We start from the raw sequence: 21,014 nt of genomic DNA, 5'->3' as shown, positions 1-21,014 counted from the left end.
TCAGAGGAAGCCTCAAAAGCTAGGAGGAGGCCCGACCAACAAAGAAATTACAGACCGGTTGACGGTGGCTTGACCTCGTGGAGGTGGACTGGCAGGTCCCTTAACAACACCAATACCAAAGAACCGGAGACACTGCGGAACTGAAGCAGGGATAGGGAGAAGCTGTGAGAAAGGGGGCGAATGGCCATAGCAGAAGGGTGGTCCCACCATCCCAGGAAGAACCATCGACATGGTCCCAGGAAGAAAGAAGTAACAATAGCCACGGTAGACCCAGTGGGAGGTTGGGGGAAAATAATGAAAGCATCAGGAGTGATCTCCCTTGCCTCAGCAATTCTTGCAAACCTAATCAAAACAGCAGGAGGGACCTCCCTTGTCTCAGTAATTGTGGTAAAACCAGTCAAAGAGAAGAAAGCTTCGGAAGAGCAGAAAGCTTCGGGAAGGCTCTCCCTCATCTCAGTAATGGTTATAAAAGTAACCAAAATAGACAAAAATTTGGGAATGATCCCCCTCGTCGGAATACTTGTTGTGATAGTAAGCAAAGTGGAGTAGGCATCAGGAGTGATCTCCCTCACCTCAGTAATTGTTGCAAGGCTGACCCAAGCATCGGTAGTGATCTCCCTCATCTCAGGAATTGTTGTAAAGTTGACCAAAGCATCAGGAGTGATCTTCCTCATCTCAGAAATTGTGGTGAACCCAATCAAAGAGAAGAATGCTTCAGGAAGGGGCTCCATCTCAGTAATGGTTATAAAAGTAACCAAGATGGACAAAGACTCTGGAGTAATCTCCCTCGTCGCAATACTTAAAGTAACCGTAAACAAAGTGAAGTAAGCCTTGGGAATAATCTTCCTCTTCTCAGAAATTCTTACAAAGTGGAGCCAAAATCGATTGAACCACGGAAAGTAGAAGAGTGAGGGACATTTAAATTATCTCTGGAAGAAGTCTGGAGGGCAGTGCAAAGCTTAATAAGAATTGTTACAAATCATTGTCCCCAAAAGCCAAGTGAACCAGGAGAAGGGAGTCATTCTCCTGGCATTCCAGTACTACTTTGTTGATTCAGAAACTAGGGCAACAGTTGCCGAACCAATTGTCAAGAAGCCTAACCAGAGGACCAGGAGAAGGGAGTCATTCTCCTGGTATTCTATATCTTAGTGGAAATCAAACTCTTAGCTAAGACTTTTAAAGCACAACCACTAAAGTGGATTTCGGTTAACCAGGAAAAGAGAGTCATACTCCTGGTGTTATGTATGTTGATCTTTGTGTGTATAGTGGTAGGGCTATAGTTGGGTAGTTTTGCACAGAGGACAGGACCAGAGTTTTCCTTAGTTAGGAAAGGAATCCCTTCAGAATAGGAAGAGTTGGGCCTTTTCGATTATTGGTTAAAAAAAGATGTGTTGATAACACAATATCCCTTTGTCTGACTACTTCCTCCAGCACGCCACATTAAGCCACCAAGTAGGCACTCCAAAGATGGGTACCGGCTGAAGGTCTTTGACCAGCGGCGTCTTGGCCTTCTATTCACACTCTGTCAGGTGCAGGCGCCCGATTCAAAAAAGTAGTCCTGCAACAAATCCTTCCTTCATAACAAAGGGAATATGCTTTTCACTTTTCCAAGAAATCGACACAGCCACCTGTGGTAATCTGTCTAAGATGAGGAATCTGTGGCAGGACACAATCCATTAGTAGAACCAATTACTTCTGTATGCTAATGTTCTTTCTGACAGATGTTTCTCCCAAAGATTCCTCATTGCCCTTGCAGCCTTCCCCACAATCAGCGAAGTTCTCTATTTTTCTTTCAATGCCTCCAAAACTGTACCTTGTAATTTTTCACATTCACCAATCTCCAAAACTGTACCTTGTAATTTTTCACATTCACCAATCTGTTGAGCACTGGTAAAGAACGAGCAATCTGAGGTCACATGGTGTGGGGCAGTACAAGCTACTTATCCTGACGCTGACAGCCCATCCGACCCTGATGGAGAAGGAACCTCTGCGCCAAGGCTACACGCCGCCCCATGCTGTCAAACAGGTTTCCGATATCTGCTGCCGCAGGAAGATATACCTCTGATGAGGAATCAGTGGCAGGAACGTCCATCAGAAAGAACATTACTGAAGGTAAGTAATTTGTTTGTCTGAAGTTTTACATTTGTTGTGTTTTATTTCATTGTCTGCAGTCATGTGATTTGTCGAATCTTTGTAAAATATAGTTTGTATCAAGGCTTTTTGTTTTATTATGCATCTCCAAAATAAAGGAAACACCAACCTTTGCAGTCATGTTAGAGAGAATGTTCTTATAAGGCTAATTTCCCAAACCTAGTGAGTCCCCCAGCAGCTTTGGTGGATTTTTGGGGTTTGTTTTTTTCATCTGCTAACACTGAGACTCTTTTGTTCCCACTCTTAGGCATGATTTGAGGTATGTCTTTGACTTGGTACGTGTTTATGGGCTATGGGGTCTTTTACTCCATAGGGTATCATCTGTTTTGGTATATGTGTTACACAGCACCCTTAGTGCAGTAACACAGGGGTGTCATAGTGACCCCCAAACATAGACTCCATACCGTGGGACTGGCTACTGTCTCCCAGGGCATGTAAAGTCACCATTGGCTTTATTAGTCCAAAATTGTGAACAGAACCAGTACAAACCATCATATTGTGGAAGTCCTGGAAGGGGTTAATTAGATTACCCCTGGGTCTGTTTCCAAGGGGGCACTGTCCAGTCCCCCCTTGTCGAGTTTCTGGCTGGTGGCAGTGGCTACCACGCAAAATATTCCACCGGAATATTTCCTATGGGATTTTCCCATTCATTTTAAACGCACCACTTTTTTTGGTGTATTGTAAAGATACCGCTGGTTTATTTAATTAATATAAAATCGCCGGTTGGGTCTTTTCGCCAGAACTCTTTTACAAAATGGCGTTTGTGTCTGTCTCTGTAACTCCAACCAAGGTCGGACCCTTTGTTCCACTTTTTGGTGGGCTTCTCCACAGAAGCCCTCCAGCTGGTGCCACTATGTCTGGGATTCACAGGGTGTGTGGCACCCTGGACTGCGTTGCCTTAGCAACCCAAGTCGCATGTCTTGATTGGCCCAGTGGCTTAGCATGTATGAGTGACAGCTAGGCTGTTGGATGGGGGTTTTTCTGGATAAAAGCAGGGCTTTTGGGACTGGAACTTCAGAAGTCGCCACAGGACCTAAGAAATCCGAAGAGGGGAGAAGCTGAGCCATCTGCAACGACGACACCACCGGTGGAGCCCTGCTGCAACAACCTCACCACTTTCCTGACAAGAGAAGATCTTCAACTGCAAGAGTCTTCTCCCTCTGAGCTGGTGGGGACAACCGGTTCGACATTCGCCTTCCATGACGCCCCTTAGTCGAATCGCCAGTGCCAAGCACCCCGGCGGCCGGATAGCCAAGCTTCAGTCCACTGGGACCGCGAATAAAAGGAGCGCACCTTTTAACCGAACGAAATCCGCGGCTGGTTTCATCCCTGGCAGTGCAACGACTCCAAGTTTCCTCCTCGACGAGATCTTCTCTTCCCCTGGTCGAAACCACGAACTGCACCCGCTGCCAGGAACAACTGCCACCGCTGGAGCTTCCTCACTTTTAAAGGTACTGTGTTCCGCCTGGCCTCCCTTGCTTTGGATCGCCAAAGGTGAACCTTAAACCCTTGGCTTTCCAACTGGGTTGGCCCCCAGACCTTCTAACTTTATCTTTTGCATCAAACCAACCTCGTTTGAACATTTTTGCAAAGACTTGAGTGCATTTTTAAACTGTGTGATCTTGGGCACATTTCGCCTTGCTCCATTTAAAGTGGCCCTGGTCTATGAACTATGGCTCTACAGTAGACTCTGCCTTCACTAACTTGCTGTGGTCTTAGAAAAGTGTTGGGAACTGTTTATTTTCATGACCTGTCTTTTTCTCTCCCTCTAACTTAATTATTGGAGTGCCATCTAAGTTAAGCGCTCGCATCTGTTTTTACAACTAGTGGTGTTTTAACCTAGACTTATCTAATAATCATTAAGGGAGGTGTGTATACTTTATCTGACTGTGTTTTAACTTGCTTTGAGTTAGAGTGCTTAGTGTATTTCCTAAAGTGTGTTTTAAATAAATAATTATACTTTTGATACCAAGCTTTGGTCAGTGTTTGTTTGCTCCACTGTGTTTTTGGCCCTATTGTGTATGCTCTGTTTACTGCCCTGCTCATCTTGAGAGAAGTCTGACTGCTCAGCCACAGCTACCAGGTAAATCTGGGTGGTGCAGACTGCTACCAATTGGGTTTACTGCCTACTCCTTTAGTCTTAATCTTTTTGCAGTGTTCCCCAAGGGAACTGCACAGGATTCTGTCTAACAAGTCATTAAATTACTATGGAGTGTTCATAGAAATTGCAGTGCCACTGTTTTCAGAATGCTGTATTAGCAACAGATTTCACACTAAATTGTTGAAGATAATATTAAAGATAATTATTATTATAAGACATAATTTCATTCATTTATAGCACCAACTTTCCTAGTACAAATTGAACAGATTGTTGCATTTAAAAGTTTTATGTAGGGCATTAAAATCCTTTTTAAATGCAAATATGAGGTTAAGAACAACCCATAGAATGATTTACACATTTGGCTTGCTAAGCAAAAATATGTTCAGACTTAAGGTACTAGAACTTGATTTTTGGTATTTTTTACAGGTCTGCCATACAAATTTGAAGTGCAACCGATGTTAGAAGAACCTCAATATCAACTTGTGTTAGAAAAGACAAAATGGATAATTGACAAATACAGATCATCCCATAGGTATGCTGAATTACTAAACCCATTAAGCATTGCATATTTTGATAACTTGAGTTGTTGACAAATTATTTTTCAGATTACTCCCTGGGGTATTTTTCTAATATATGATTAATATAGAAAGATAGCAACTTTATGATGTCAGATCGGAAATCTTAAAAAGCCTCAATTTCATAGGGACTTATAGAGAGTGAGAAATACAAACCTTTATTTTTTTATAGAACATTTAAACCTCATATTGTCCAATATGCACTTTAACTTGTCAGATTCCCTAAATTAAATTGCTGATACTTTTCCCACATTGGCAATTGTCCGTGAGTGTAGCAGTTGGTACCAACATTCCACTCTTGTGAGTGTAAATGTCTAAGAGTCACGCATATGTGTCTACATTTATTTTGAAACGGTTCCAATTAGGTTTGTAGAAATTAAATGATTATATGGATGTAAAGATGTTAAACCAATGGAAACTATATTGTACTGTATGCTTACTATAGACATCAAGACAGTATTGCTTTTCCTTTTGATGAGTCAGTGAGCCTAACCCAGTGTCGATTTCTTTAACTCTCAAATAAGCAGAAAATGAAATCTTCTTATGCTCAATAAAAATCCTTCTACCAGTCTATTAAATTGAGGCAAATACTAGTTAGTGGAGAGGTTGAGCATTCCTGCTGGCTACACCTATACATAGCCAAATAAGGATTTTGTGCACCATTCATATTCCACATTAGTGGAACTGTACGCAAATTAGCAATCTTTGCAAGTAAAGTGCAGTTGAGGATGACAAGATATTATATCGTTCTGCCATAGACACAGCCCCTCTTTTGTCCTATAAGAGCGATCGCTGTCTAGAAAAAGTCTGTCGCATGATTCCATTCCAACCACTAGACCTCTATGCTTAAATCTGCCTTTAATGGCTCAAAATCAGTTATTTTCTCACCACTGTTTTCCCATTCCTAATGTTTATAATATATTTCCATTCTGTTATTTATTTTGAGCATTATCTTCTGCTCTGCATCATTGTTTTTAGTGTTGTCTGTCTACTGGATTACGTTTGCTTCCATCTTTGTTTATAGTTTTATCTTTTAGAATAAACTTTACGCCAAAACATTGCACAAGTCCTGAAGAACAGAATTTGGATAGTTGTACTATGTAACTGCTCATTTTGTCCTCGGAATGTGTGAGGTTCATTGTATGCATCAGGCTCCATCCTGTGATATTGAGCACAAATCTTTACAGCGCGCCTTTTAGCCTAATGAGATCTCTTATAAGTGGAAAATATACCCTGAAGCATGTAAAATTTGAAAACATTATCTGGATTTCAAGTTGTAATTTCTTGCAACCAGACGCACACTGCTGGGGTTGTCATCACAACTCGGAATGTGTGCGTCTCTAGCATGCCTTAACCATTACTGTTGAAACAAGACTTTTCTGGTGGATTCCTTCCTTCCATGCATTCCTCATCTACAATATTCTACCTCCAGGGCAGCTGATCTTCCATAACTTTTCTGGGGGTACAGCCTGGGTCTGCATTGTCTCTGTTCTACGCACCCCATGCCGGACCTGATGTCGAGCTCCGTGTGTGTATATATATATATATATATATCGAAGTGCTCTGTCACATGACTTTAATTCCTTTTTTCTGTGCACTCTGTTTGCTTTGAAGAATACTGCTACTCCAGGTTTTGCTATACCTATCACAGTGAGGGCCTTGCGCTTCAAACACTGCATGGATTGTAGTCGACAGATGTCAGTCTTGGAGCCCCACAGGCTCTGTCATTACTGTTTGAGGGAGAAACACGACTCACCGGACTGTGGGTTGTAACATTTGATGCATCTGAAAGACGTCCGGTAACGGGCTGCAAACCTCTTCACCTTTTTCCTCAAGGAAAAAGACAAGAAGAGGTCTCAGTGAAGCTCTCAGGGCGTGAGTGGATGTTGGAAGACTGCACCCTGGCCCGCAAGGAAAAGCAGAAAACTGCAAGAGGTCACACTCACCAAGCAGTTCCACTTGGCACCACCCTTTGACTTCATCCTAGAAGAGGAGTCACGACTGCCCAGAAATGGCAACACAGGTACAGTTTCCCTCCCAATTGTTCGCTTGGAGGAATATGAGGCTTTTCAGCTAGAGGTGTTTGACTTCTTCGCCAAGGACCCGGCGCCCGTGGCTTCCGCCATAATGACATCAGGACCCACTGCGCTTGGACAAGCCATCAGGTATTCTGCAAAGGACCGTGACCGCATGCCTAAGCAATTGGTCCTGCCTCCTACAGGCGAAGACCAGACTCTGACCCAACAGGCTCTGCCCTTCCGCATCAACCAGTCAGTACCGGCTCTTACCGCCTCTGTGTCGGCACGGTTTGTGACCCCTCTGGATTATGCTCCTCTTCCAATGGGGGGCATTTATGTCAGAGATGGGAGAAATTTGTGACAAAACAGAGACCCTTTCCCCTTTAGGATAGATCCCTCTATGGCTACAGAGGTGAGGGACTTTCCAGAGGAGTTCTATGGTGAGGAGGTAGGGTTGTTGGAGCTGGCTTCTGACTTACAAGAGGCGAGTGGTGTAGGTATGTACCCAGAGTTGGACATTTCACAGGCACCAATCCGGCGAAGCCAAAGGCTCTTTTTCAACACTTGATTGCCAAGGTGGTTTAGACATTAGGCTTGTCAACCCCTTTCAGACCAAAATTTCAGTTTGAGCTCATGGACATTCTGGTTAAAGATACGCAAAAGGAGATCGTGCAGCCTTTTAACAAGTAGTTTAGGTTCTGGTACTACAAGCTTGGGAAAAACCTGACTCCATAACTGGCAGAGACTGCCCTGTGCCTTCTAACCCAGCTTTTCTGTCTACTCATGCTCCCGGGACAGCATGGTGTTTCGGGCTGCTATGGCCAACCTGAAAAAATCCATGTTTATTTATTGGACATTTGTATGGCGCCTATACACAAGCGTTTCCAGCCGCCACAAGATAAGATGGGGGCGGACGGCATGGGAATCACAAAGATGGAACAACGGTTATAGTGGCCTTGTGACAATCCTACTGTGCAAGTGTTTGAAAATGGTGGTATGTGGCAGGGGGTAGAGGGAGAAGTGCAGGAGTGGGGTACTCCCAGGTAAGGTGGGGCATGCAAGTGCTGGGCGGGCCAAGGTGGCAGGTGCCAGGGGAAAAGGGGAAAGGGAGGATGAGTGCGGTGGACAGGGAGGACCAAGTTGGGCTACTCTGGGGAAGCGAGTCAGTGGGCAAGTGCTGGCAAAGGATGCTGGGGGGGACTGGTAGGGGGTGGTCTGGCCTCTGTACGACTCTGAAGGGACCTGGCCCAAGGCGCAGCGGCAGAGGGAGAGTTGGCACAGGAGGGGGAGAGGGAAGCAAGAGGAGAAAAGGAAAGTCTTGAGATGTTTCTGGAACTTAAGAAGATCCAGCTCAAGATGGAGGCTGTTCCAGAGGGAGGAGCCAGCCGAGGAAAGGGATCTACCTCCCATTCTCTGCCTCGAGAAACGTTTTGACCTGCAGAGAGTTGGAGCCAGAGGACCGAAGGACTCTGGCCTGGAGGTATTTAGGGAGGAAGAGCTGGATGTAAATTGATCCCAGGTCCCAGACAGCCTTGTGGATGATGCAGAGGTCTTGAATTTGATCCTTGCAGTCAAGGGAGCCAGTGCATAGATTTTAGGGCTGGTGAGATGTGGTCCCTGGGCTTGAGGCCAAGGATAAATATTGCAGTTCTATTCTGGATTAGTTGGAAGTGGCGAAGGGAAGGGAGGAAAGAGGCTGATTGCGGAAGATGCTGTTCATCCAGCCTAGAGGGAATCAGGGCTTTCGAGATGTTGAGCTTCTGGGGGAAGGTGAGGAAAGGTATAATGCCCCAGAGAAGGTGGAGCTGAAAGTTGGACTTCTTGGCAAGGTCTGTGATGTGTGGGGAGAAAGGGAAAGAGGAGTCTAAGATGATCCCAAGATTTTTAGCCTCGCAGGTGGGTGAGGGGAGGGGGCGACCCAAGGAGTCGGGCCAGAGAGTGGTGGAGAAAGGAATCAAGGAGCAGGCATCCCTGATATTTGACAGAGCACCATGCCTGAACAGCAGTCAGGCATTCCGGTATGAGGGAGGAGGTGGTAGAGGATGGCAGCTTGAAAGAGAGCTGTGTTTCATCTGGAAGTGAGGGGAGAAAGTGGAGATCAGATGGGCCAGAGGGGCTAGGACGACGTTGAGCCATGGCAATAGAATAGAGCCCTGGGGGACTGTTAGGGATAATTCTCATTTCTGTGCTAATTCACTTCAACCTTAGAGACCCCCAGCTCTTTTACTCGAATTTAGGACTTTTTCATTTTAACCCTGGAGTGAGCGAGCCCTTTTTCTTACTCTCTCATGTGTTTTGACCTGATTTGGATTATGTGTTTCTTTTGTTTTTGGAGTCTGACAAAACTCCATAGGCATCTACTTTTTGTATGGTGACACACAGCCCGTTAAGTGCAGTCTCACAGAGAAATCATTTAGCTTTCTCATAAGGTTTAAATACCCTTTCTTGTGTGAACTACTGTTCCCAAAAATAGCAAAGTGAAATTGACTTTACTTACCTTTTCTCTTGAAGGTCCAGCACACACCATCGTATGTGGAGTGCTGGCGGGTACTTAGTAGCTCCTTTTCCTACCTACTCATGTAACCTTTTTATGTTTTCCTCACTACTTTAAATGGCGTGGTGGCAGTGGTGTAATTTTTCCTACCATTGTGCTTTTCTACCTCAGACTGAATCCTCAGCTGCAGTATTGCACCAATGTGTGACCATTTTGTCAAAAGTGCCCCCGTCTTCTTTTTTCACCATTTTCTGTTTGCAAGGTCTTTCTTGGGTTTTACTCTGCGCGCCAAGCCAGGTTTGAGCCCTTTGTTTGTTTTGCCTTTGGTGGGCTTAAGTACTGACTCCAGTGTGTCTGGAAGGGCAGGAAGTGAGGGAGGTTCCCGAAACTCCCCTGTCCTTTGTCTTTAGGAATGCCTGAATGCACCCAGTACTGATTGGCTGGCTGCCTGTCCTTTTTTTCAGACAGCGTGAACGGAGCTTGCTGCATCCTCCTGGACCTTTGAATTGCCCGATGAAGCCCTGCTGCTGTGCTGAAACTCCTTTTTCTAATCGACAAGAGAGGCTCCGGAAGGGACGATTTCTTCCCTTGGATTAGTGGGACCAACTAACCCCAAGACAAGATCCAATGGACCGTCTGCCCGGACTGGCTGTACTTCTTTGCTGCTGCAGGAACCGAGTGCCCAAGGGTCGAGAATTCTGTAGTCAAGAGCAACGTCTGTGATCCGGTCAGAAGCTCCAGGAGACTCCCCAGGACCCTCCAGAAGCAGGACGACCAGAGCTAGAGTCCTCTCACTAGACTGCAGGATCCAAGTAGTGAAGGGTATCCAAGATCTGCGGTGGTGCTAGCGCTGAAACCGCAAAGTGCTGCTGATCTGAAAAGAGCCTGTAGCTGCTGCCGCAGGAGTCCTTCAGACGTACTCCCTCTTGTCCCCATGACTCAGTATCTGCATCACTGAAACCAGACAGAATCCAGATGGACCACTCTTCTTCTAATCAAAGGTCCTGTTCCGACTTGGGGTACTTACCTCAGTGTCTTTATCTTTGCTCTTCTCCGTTGAGACTTGGAGTAGATACTTTGCTGGAGTTGATTTTAGCTCTACACTGCACAAGTGTAACAGCTTGTGACCCTACAGTGATTTTTTCTTCATCAAACTCTCCAACTTTGTGCAAGACTTTGCTATCTAAGAAGTGCCTCACCTCCATAGACTGTGCTCCAATTGACTTTGGCTGCCCTGGCTCCCTGCAGACTCTTCTCGTCCATTTGACTTTGATACTGTCACTCATAGGTGAAAACGTGGGTTTTAACTATTATTGCTGGGAAAGGTTTTTATATAGACGTCATTGGAATATTTAAGTGCTCACATGCTTTGAGAACCTGTTTATCCTTTTTTCCTTCCTTTAATCTTTCCTTTCTACAAACCTCAGAATCTACAATGTGTACTAGTGATATATAAATGCCATTACTATCCTAGTGAAGTCACCTCAGGGTGTAGGAAGTGTGTAAGAAGCATCTCTAAAGAGTATCTACTAGCTTTGTGTTGATTCTGGAAAAGCATTTTAAAGTATATACATATTGCCTTTTTTAAAGAATGCTTATTTAAAAACTACTGTTAAATAAATAAATATTTTAACTACAAACCTTGAGTATAAGTGTTACTTGGCTACTTGTATTGGTGGATTTAATTGGTATCGCTCTACAGCTCACAATGTACCCCTCTTTATGCCTGGCTGCTCAGTCACACTACCAACTTGTGTAGTACAGTCCTATACCAAAAGGTGGGTTACCTAATACCAAGAGGACAAGGGTTGTGTAGTCTCCCACATGGTTACTACACCAATTATTGCCTAACAAGGACGCCACAGGTAGAAAGTGTGGTGGAGGAGAGATAAGGACCCATTTGCACTTGGGAAGGTCTGTTTGAGAAGAAAGAGGTAAGCCACGCCAGAGACGGTTTGAGGATGGAATGGTTGAGTGTGTTAAAGGCAGAAGAAACATCAAAGAGGATCAGCACAGAGGGAGCGTTGAGTCCAGGTTAGAGAGTAGGTCTTCATAGGTTTTCAGGAAAGTAGTTTCCGTTCCTCTGGCTGTCCTGAAACCGAACTCGTGGTATTCTCTTCTTTTTCACTGGATAGTTAGAGCAAGAAGCTGGACACGTGGGAGAAGAAGGTTTTTGCCTCGGCTAGTAGCCTTACCCGAAGAGTGATCTTCCTGTGCCTTGGCCACATCTTGTTTTACCCTCTGGTCAGCAGTCTTAGGAGTAGCTGATCACCGACCACACTAGGAGGTGTGAGGGGTTTGATACCCTGATCCAGAAAGCTAAGGAGGCTTCAACGCAGATCCTTCAATAGGGCCTTGACCCAGCAACTGTGTGGCAATGGTGATGGCTACAAGCACTGTAATAGGAAGAAACTCCTGGATGTGGACCTCAGGGTTTGCCCAGGACTGGCAGGCAAAGCTCCTGGATATGCCTTTTGATTGGCATAACCTTTCTGGGGCTAAAGCAGACAACCTTTTACAGAGCTTCCAGTCCACCAGGGCCACAGAAAAATCTTTCGGCCTAGCGGTACAAAAGCATTCAGTTCCCACTAGCATTGGTAGGAGGTTTCGACCCTACAACTCCTATGCCCACCATGATAGAAGGCCGACACGCTTAGCGAAGCAGCAATAGTACAGAGGGGCCCCAGATGTGGTGTCTCCGTCTCTACGGTTCCCATGGCCTCGGAAGAGTAGTCCTCTAGAGCTTTTTGGTTTAGGTTTGCTCTTCTCCCTCCTCCAGATCTACATACTGCTATGTGACTCTGTCATAGAAGAGGAATATGTGGGAGGAAGGAATTAATTAAAAGAATACATTACATACCTCTTGGTTATGTTGTTTATAATTAATGGTCCGTCAACAGATTCCTCATTGCCCTCCCAACTTGCCCCTCTTGGCGGATGTTAGGACAGTTTTTCTGAAGTCCAATTAAGGGCTTAGTAAAACCATACAACTGAGACAGTACAAAACTCCACTCTTAGTATACGGCTGTACCACCTGAGTATTTGGTAGCATAGACAGAGCAGCCAGGCTTATCACAGGAGGGAGAGAGGGCTGTAGCATGCATATGGTCCAAAGAAACACTAGCACACTATGTATTATAAAAATAAATGGTTTATTTAAATACAAGTAGACCAAAATGAATCTTGTAGTAAATAAGAACTACCACATTAAACACAATTATAAAAACACAACATAATGCTTTACAGTACACAGACCAAAGCCTAGACCCTGTTCCGAAAACTAATAGTATTTCTAGGGAAGTCAGACTTTATCAAACACATTTAGTATAGGACACACCTATTCATGGTGAGTAAAACCATCAGTTACCTTTAGATTACTTTACAGTAAGTAATGGGTAGTAGACCCGGTCAGTCATGCAGTGACACTCGATTAAGGAATCACTTAGTAAACCAGCCCTGTTATCAGGATACGTTTCTGAGTAGTGGAGCACAGATTCAAGGAACAGTGTAAACCTATAACTACATTCAGGAAAACACTCCATTATACCAGTTGAGTAAGACCTTTTGGTGTAATATTCACTTACAGTAGCTTTTCAGATCAGTGGAATACAGACTAAGGTAAGCAATAACTCTTTAACTTAGTTTAGGATGGCACAAGGCAGACCAAGGTAAGGTAAACCTACAATACACTTACTAAGAAGTTCACACAGTTTTTCAAAGTAAGTAAAACTCAAGGCAGACTTATTCTATACAGGCTATACAGCAGGTTAGGCGAAGCAAGACACAGTTGGTAAACCTATACACTAATATTCTGAAATAAATAGTTAAGTGAAGCGAACAGCATTACTTTTGGGGAAGAGGCATAACCAGTTGTAGTCAAATAACCTTACATATACTTTTTAGAATGGCCAAACACACAAAAGGTAAGTTAGAACTTTTGAAACTGCGCACTTTGAGGGGCAGCTACCAACAAACTCTTTCACAAGTAATTAACTTTTAAACACTTGTTTTACTTTTCAAGGCAAAATCCTTTTCTTATCCAGTCCTTCCTTAGTCTATGGCATGAGTTCACTCAAAGGCAGAAGAGGGACCATAGTGTCCTAGGTGCCAGCTGTAGGCAGGGTGAAATAAGGTTCAGGCGTTCATTGTGAAAGGAACATTATTCTTACTTACCTGGACATTTGAAGCGGCAAAAGCGGCAAAGTGACCCACAGCACTGCGAGTCTATTACGACTCTTGCTGGTCTTCGCTTCGTTCCCTGGAGGGGGCGGAGCCGGCTGGAGACCACGTGATCCATCACGTGACTGCACTCTCACTCATAACGCAGCCGCATTCAGTCGAGCGGTGCGTTCATTGTGAAAGGAACATTATTCTTACTTACCTGGACATTTGAAGCGGCAAAAGCGGCAAAGTGACCCACAGCACTGCGAGTCTATTACGACTCTTGCTGGTCTTCGCTTCGTTCCCTGGAGGGGGCGGAGCCGGCTGGAGACCACGTGATCCATCACGTGACTGCACTCTCACTCATAACGCAGCCGCATTCAGTCGAGCGGTGCGTTCATTGTGAAAGGAACATTATTCTTACTTACCTGGACATTTGAAGCGGCAAAAGCGGCAAAGTGACCCACAGCACTGCGAGTCTATTACGACTCTTGCTGGTCTTCGCTTCGTTCCCTGGAGGGGGCGGAGCCGGCTGGAGACCACGTGATCCATCACGTGACTGCACTCTCACTCATAACGCAGCCGCATTCAGTCGAGCGGTGCGTTCATTGTGAAAGGAACATTATTCTTACTTACCTGGACATTTGAAGCGGCAAAAGCGGCAAAGTGACCCACAGCACTGCGAGTCTATTACGACTCTTGCTGGTCTTCGCTTCGTTCCCTGGAGGGGGCGGAGCCAGCTGGAGACCACGTGATCCATCACGTGACTGCACTCTCACTCATAACGCAGCCGCATTCAGTCGAGCGGTGCGTTCATTGTGAAAGGAACATTATTCTTACTTACCTGGACATTTGAAGCGGCAAAAGCGGCAAAGTGACCCACAGCACTGCGAGTCTATTACGACTCTTGCTGGTCTTCGCTTCGTTCCCTGGAGGGGGCGGAGCCGGCTGGAGACCACGTGATCCATCACGTGACTGCACTCTCACTCATAACGCAGCCGCATTCACCCTCGCGGCGTTGAGCCCGGCAGGGGTAGAGGGCGTTGGCTGTTGTGCGGCTGTTGGGTGCTGGGGTGCACCACTTAAACTCGGGGAGACTGCGGAGATCTCTATCTCTTTGATCCCCGCTGGTACGTTTAATAGTGCGTCTACAGGTAAATATACCAACAGTGAAGGAAGCGAAGCTCAAACAACAGCCACAAGAGATACCCTACGGTTTGAATTCAATAAGGCAACTACAAAGTGAGGCGGAGAAATAATGGCCTCGATAGCTCCAACATCGATTGACAACAGCAATATCTCAATAGGAGGGGCAATAGCCCGCCCAATAACAAGAGCTAATTCAAGACTTCCTCATCAACAAAGAGAGAGGCCGGGACATAGTCACGAAACTCACAAAGAAAGAGGTAAGATTGCTGCCTTTTCTAGACTTTCAAATATTGATTTGCCCAAAAACTTAGAAACCACAGAAATGGGAGGGAGTGAACAGAGGAGGCACGCAACTAAACGAGATTTGAATATCTTCTCACTCAAATTGACATCCGCATCCGCACTTACAAACACATTCATTCAAAATTATGATGAAGGAAAGGTTGTTTGTGAGAATGCAGATAGAGAAAAGTCAACTACAGAGCGTGTAGATAAAACACAGTTTTCATCCATGGGCAAAAACGCAGTAGCACAACAGAGTATAAACGAAAAGGAACAACACTGCGAAGACCCAGACCCAATAACACCAATGACAGTTGAACTGCTAAACGTGACAGACGCCGAACTAATAGATCTTGGTATATTGGTGGAAGCTCAGCAGAACGTAGCAGACTCAAGAATGGAAGACGATGAAATGAAAGTAAACCCGCCCGTGGAAGAAAGGAACGAGGGTAGCCAAACAACAACAAGTAGTGAACATGAGGGAGTAGATCCCGCAGAAACTCAGCTAGAGCTATATCCAAAAAATAATATACAATTGACTATCGGAGATATAGATTGCACCAGCGCAAACAACACTGAAATAGTCACACAATTACATAATAAAGACTTGGACGAATCAGTGTATTCAGACGCATCCGAAATACTATCGACAAGTGAAAAAGGAGAGAATCATAAGACCGGCTGCAGCATAATCTCACACGATATCTCGATTGTCGCCGAAGAACAAACAAACAACATAAAGGCTCAAACGGAAGCTGGACCAAATGAGAACGATTACAAAAAACTGGATTCATTAATCAAGCAAAGCTTGCTGAACAGTGGACCTATGCAGAAAGAAGGGTTTGACCCACACAGACTGACAAATCAGTTTCTTCAGTCAGCAAAGAAAAAACTACATTCCCCCCTAATTGGGAAAAGACCCACTCTTAAAAATGGCGGTCAGGAAAACTCCATCGCGGAAGAGATTGGAGAACATGAATGGAGAGAACATTTTATTAAAACAATGGAAGGAAACACAACGAAGAGAACAACATCAGGTATTAGATTAAAACATTGCCAGGAAAGCAGTCCCTCCCCTGGGAGAGGCGCCCCGAAAGACCTAGGAACAAGAACAAAAACAACGATTGGCGCCTACGGACTGCGAACTGAGAAGACCCCGTGCAGGGCTTTAAGAACTCAGCACTTTCTTAATTTTGAAGATGCTGATATATCGACTTATACACCAACTGACAAAAGATCACTGCATTCAACATTCGAAAAAAGGCGCCATTTCCCTGATGTCCAATCTCAACAAGGGGATAAGACTGGCGAAAACTCCACAATGAGATGCATCGCAACACAAACAGACGAACGTTCACCACAAAGAAAGACTCAAGATATCACTAACTCAAAGAGCTATGAAAAGAAAACAACAGGAAATACAAAAGAGAGTACAAATATCAATGACCCACAAATAGGAACACAATTGCAGAATAACATAATGGCCGCTTTAACAATCTCTTTAGCTCCATTTACGAAACTGTACGAGTCCATCAGTGAAAACGTAAAGGACAACAACGCTCTTGTAGCCTTAATGCTCACTAAGCTAACCGCCCAGGAAATAACAGCGCTGAAACTGAATCAAGAAGCAGAAACCTCAGCAGCATGGCAAAGGAGACTGTTCGATCTGGCAAGTGGAGATAGGCATGAAAAAGATATCTTGACAAATGCCTTACTAGACTCATTGAAATGGATGCGGAAATCCATCGAGTCTGCAGAGAGGAATACAAAACCACTAAACCCGGTAGCTACTTCAAAACAAACGGTCACGACAGAAAATAGACCCAACATAAGTACTCTCGAGAGTAATGATATAGAAAACCAAGAAGACTGCCCAGCTCTAACTCACAGTGCAAAATCGAATAAAGTTACGTCATTAAAAACAAGAGTGATTGAATTGGTCGAGGCAAGAATTCGATCAAGCAGCACCAGTGAAAACACGAAGTGTAAGGAAATAATTGCTGACGATCTCGTTGAAGATTTGAGTAATGACAACATGACTAAACGAGACGTTGATCCCTTAGTCGAAACAAGAGACATCGATTCTAGAAAGAAAAACAAATTTAACAAACGCGAGCATTTTCCCATGTTTGGGCCAAAACAAGGGCAGGTGAACCAATGCAAAATCATGGTCGAAGCCATAAATACATCAAAAAACATACTTGAAATAACTAAAACAGGAGAGGCTAAAGACAAGAGAACCCGGAAAAGCTTAAAAAAAGGAGAGGGATCCACAAAAGTAACACGGCCAATATTCAGGAACATCAAACAAACAAGTGAAAACGAAGACGTGACCTTAAATAATGAATTACAACAAACATCTCGACCACCTCCCAAACAAAGAGAAAGGCACGTAGTGTTGATCACCGAGGATGAAGAAAGCATCCTAGAGTCGCAAGATATTTCAAGAGATCTGATCGAGGATGTCTCTTTCTATATTGAAGAGGTGGATGCAAAAAACAGGCAAAATATATCGGAAGTGGTCGAGTCTTCACGTCAAGTGCTAAATGAAGTAAGTCCACTACGCGGGGGCGATAAAAAAAAGAGCGATGAAAGTTCAAATCTGGACTCGGACGAAGACGACTACCATGACCGCACAGGATTTCTAACACTAGATGAAAAAAGAAATAGATTGAACAGGGGAAAAACATCGATTGAAAAAGCAAAGATCAAGAGCGATCTCTCGAGAGAAACGCATAACTTATGGAACCCTAAGCACCCGAGACACAAACAGTCCAACGAGCAGAACTGCAATCATACAAAAAAACAGCAAAATGAAAGAGTCCAGTCTCCTAAAAAGGTGCTGGTTGAAAATTTGCTTGAAGAAAACGAAGGAAAAAATCTAAATCGGAAAAACGTGATTGCCCTGCTTCACTGTGTGGACAAATTGAGAAAGGTAAGAAACGAAGATATAGCGGTGGTCGAATACATTGATGAAGAACGTGTGGACAAAGTTGTTTTACACCTGAAATCAAGAACTCTCAAAGAAATAATCTTAAAAGACGGAAAAGAGTTGTTGAAACGAGGTTATGAGATTCGAGAAGTCTTAAATAACACAAAACAAACTGACAACAACGCAAAAGAGCAAATACATCGCGATCAGAACAGAGCCTCAAAAACTCCAGTACCTCAAAAGGGAACAGATAGAATGTCAAAAGAAAACTTTAAAATAACAGTTACAAACATGAAGGGAGAACCCGAGGAACCGGGGAAAAATGACGGCAGAATAAGAGAAAAAGCAAACAAAGACAGAAAAGACAGTTTGAAAAGAAATGTAGAGCTCCAAGAAGACTGGACTTGGTTAGCAGGTTCCCTATCCTCAGAGGGAAACGAACGATAGCCAAGACAGTTGGAAGCAAAAAACGAGGAATCACTGTTATCTTGGAATACGAGGGGATTCAAGCACCTGATGACGAAGGAGAACCCACATCTGAACAATGCCACACTAATATGTTTACAGGAGACATGGATACGCGAAATGCCGGCATGCAGAAATTTCGAGATCGCCATGAACCCCGCAAAAAAAGAACGAAACGGGAGACCCTATGCCGGCCTAATCACATTAATAAGAAAAGGAAGTGGCTGGCGGATCAAGGAGAAAGGTAATGTAGACCACCTTATACAATGGACTCTGCTAGAAACCGACAATGACTCCAAGGATGTGGAAACGGCCTCCTTATTAGTGATAAACGTCTATTGGAATCCAATAGGAATATCAACCTCCCAGTTCCTTCAAGCAATCACAGACATAATAATCAAAAGAAGGGAGCAGAATTCAACTTGTCAAATAATCTTATGTGGTGATCTAAACATAAAATGTCTGACAAAAAACGGACTTCCGCGATTAGAAGAATTGCAGATGGGCAACTCCAACGTGGCCAGATGGGCACAGACGGCAAAAGGCCTTAACCTGCATATGTTAAATGGTCAAACGCGTGGCGATATTCCAGGTAAACATACGTGGTCGAATGGACATGCATCTACAACAATAGATTATATTTGGGTCTCGCTGCCCCTGATGTTGGAAATAGAAAATTTTGAAATCCTACACCAAAATGACAGCGACCATAACATCCTTAAAACATCATGGAGGAGAGAGAAATATATAAAATCTCATGGGAGCAGCACAAGTCTAGACTTAAATCCATCGGCAAATCGAATAAAGCTAACAACGAAAAATATTCTAATGCTGAAAGAGGTCTTCGTAGAAGCTGAAAACAATTTGACAGAACATCTCAACTACGAAATACTACTAGAAGCCTTTAAAATAACAAGGTCAGGACTCAAATCCGATGCATTAACACATAAGCATAATCACAGTAGAGAATTAGTGGAAAGGAGGAAACAACTAAGAAAGGAAATAAGAGCTAGCATAAAAAGCAAAAAAGATTCAAAAATAGACAAGCAAAGGAACATCAAAGTACACCGAAAGAAATACAAAAATTGGCTTACAGACTTTAGAACAAGACGACTCCAAGAACAAGGGGAATTAATGGTAAACACCCTACAAAAGTCTAACACCAGAGAAACATGGGACCTAATAAATAATTGTACCCTGAATCACAGAAGTAGACTTATATGTGGGGTTGCTGAGAAAGATTGGATTAAACATTATACAGAAGTCTTCTCTGCTGATGCTGACGACGTAGATTTACCCGACGAGATATCAACACTTCCTTGGAGGAACATGATGGATGAGGGGGAAATTGAAATTGCAATTCGGAAATTAAAAGATTCCTCCGCTGCAGGCCCTGACGGGCTGACGAATATCCATCTGAAGAAAGATCCAAAATCATGGGCAGTGATAATAAACATCTTATTCACTAGCATTGTACAACAAAGAAAGATTCCAGAAACTTGGACAAAAAGTATAACAGTGCCTATATATAAAAAGGGTCAACGTGATTTGCTTTCAAACTACCGACCTATCTCGCTATTAGCAACAACAGGAAAACTGTTTGCAGCAGATTTACAGAAAAGTCTGACAAAATGGGCAGAGACGAATAACATTATTGACCCGCGCCAAACAGGGTTCACAAAGCGTACAGGAACGGATTTAAACCTGTTTATCATATCCATGCTAAAAACCAACGCAATAGAATTTAAAAAAGAACTACACTTGGCTTTTATTGATCTAAGTCAAGCATTTGACTCTGTAAACAGAAGAAAGCTATGGGAAAAGCTAAAATCCTGGTCTTGTCCTGCGGACTTACTGAACCCAATAAGGGCGTTACATCAAAGCACGACTACCCAAATCAGAGTAAACGACCGAGGGGATCTGACGGCCAACATCAGTATCAACAAGGGAGTGAAGCAAGGTTGTCCGCTTGCAGCAACACTGTTCAAATTGTTCATAGCCGATATTCCAGAAATTACTTCAGGCACAAGACACTTCAGTCCAAAAATTAACAACCAGGAAGTGGCGATAATATGCTATGCAGACGACATAGTATTATTAGATGAAACAAGAATAGGGCTGCAACGACTCATAAACAACCTAAAAACCTACATGCAAAAAAATGATTTGACAATCAATGTGGGAAAATCAAAGATCCTGACTATAAACGGCAAGAACAACGCCATAAGAAAAAAATTTAAATGGCATATAGCAGGAGAACCTCTTGAACAAATACAGATGATAAAATACTTAGGAATCGGACTCAACTCCTCGACAGTGGAAAAGAGTTGGGTAGATACTCTGCAAGTAAAAGTCAGAAATCTAAGCGCACAAGGAAGGGTTTTGGATGGCAAATATGGAAAATTTTCACTGGTACCAGTAAGATTGTTCTATGTTCAAAAAGTTCTGCCCTCCTTAGCATACGGAAGTGAAGCCGGTCTGAATCTATCACATAAATTATGGTCGAAACTGGAAAGTGGGTTTTGGAAACCAGTATTGAAGCTTCCAAGGTGTACTCCGATAGTGGCTATTAGAGCGGAACTGGGCCTCGAGTCACTCGAAGCTACAATGAAATGGAAATCATTATGCTTATTGAGGAAAATATGTGAAACCAGTCCGGCCGATAGCTATAAACTATTGGCAACGA

At 43.8% G+C, this 21,014-nt stretch overlaps 1 protein-coding gene across 7 annotated transcripts in view; it reads left to right on the top strand.

Annotated features, from left to right (window-relative positions):
• The window catches only part of MYSM1 (Myb like, SWIRM and MPN domains 1), a 1,148,256-nt gene that overhangs the window by 1,007,335 nt on the left and 119,907 nt on the right, over positions 1 to 21,014 (top strand). For all 7 annotated transcript variants that reach the window (XM_069642083.1, XM_069642079.1, XM_069642082.1 and 4 more), the window contains one exon: positions 4,679 to 4,784. In XM_069642083.1, coding sequence (XP_069498184.1) covers positions 4,679 to 4,784 — 106 coding nt within the window. The remainder of the gene's footprint in view (positions 1 to 4,678; positions 4,785 to 21,014) is intronic.

The sequence above is a fragment of the Ambystoma mexicanum genome, chromosome 1q, assembly GCF_040938575.1.
Source record: "Ambystoma mexicanum isolate Mex_15411 chromosome 1q, UKY_AmexF1_1, whole genome shotgun sequence".
Taxonomy (NCBI): domain Eukaryota; kingdom Metazoa; phylum Chordata; class Amphibia; order Caudata; family Ambystomatidae; genus Ambystoma; species Ambystoma mexicanum.
The sequence above is the reverse complement of the archived record's forward strand: the minus strand, read 5'-3'. Positions and strand labels throughout refer to the sequence as shown.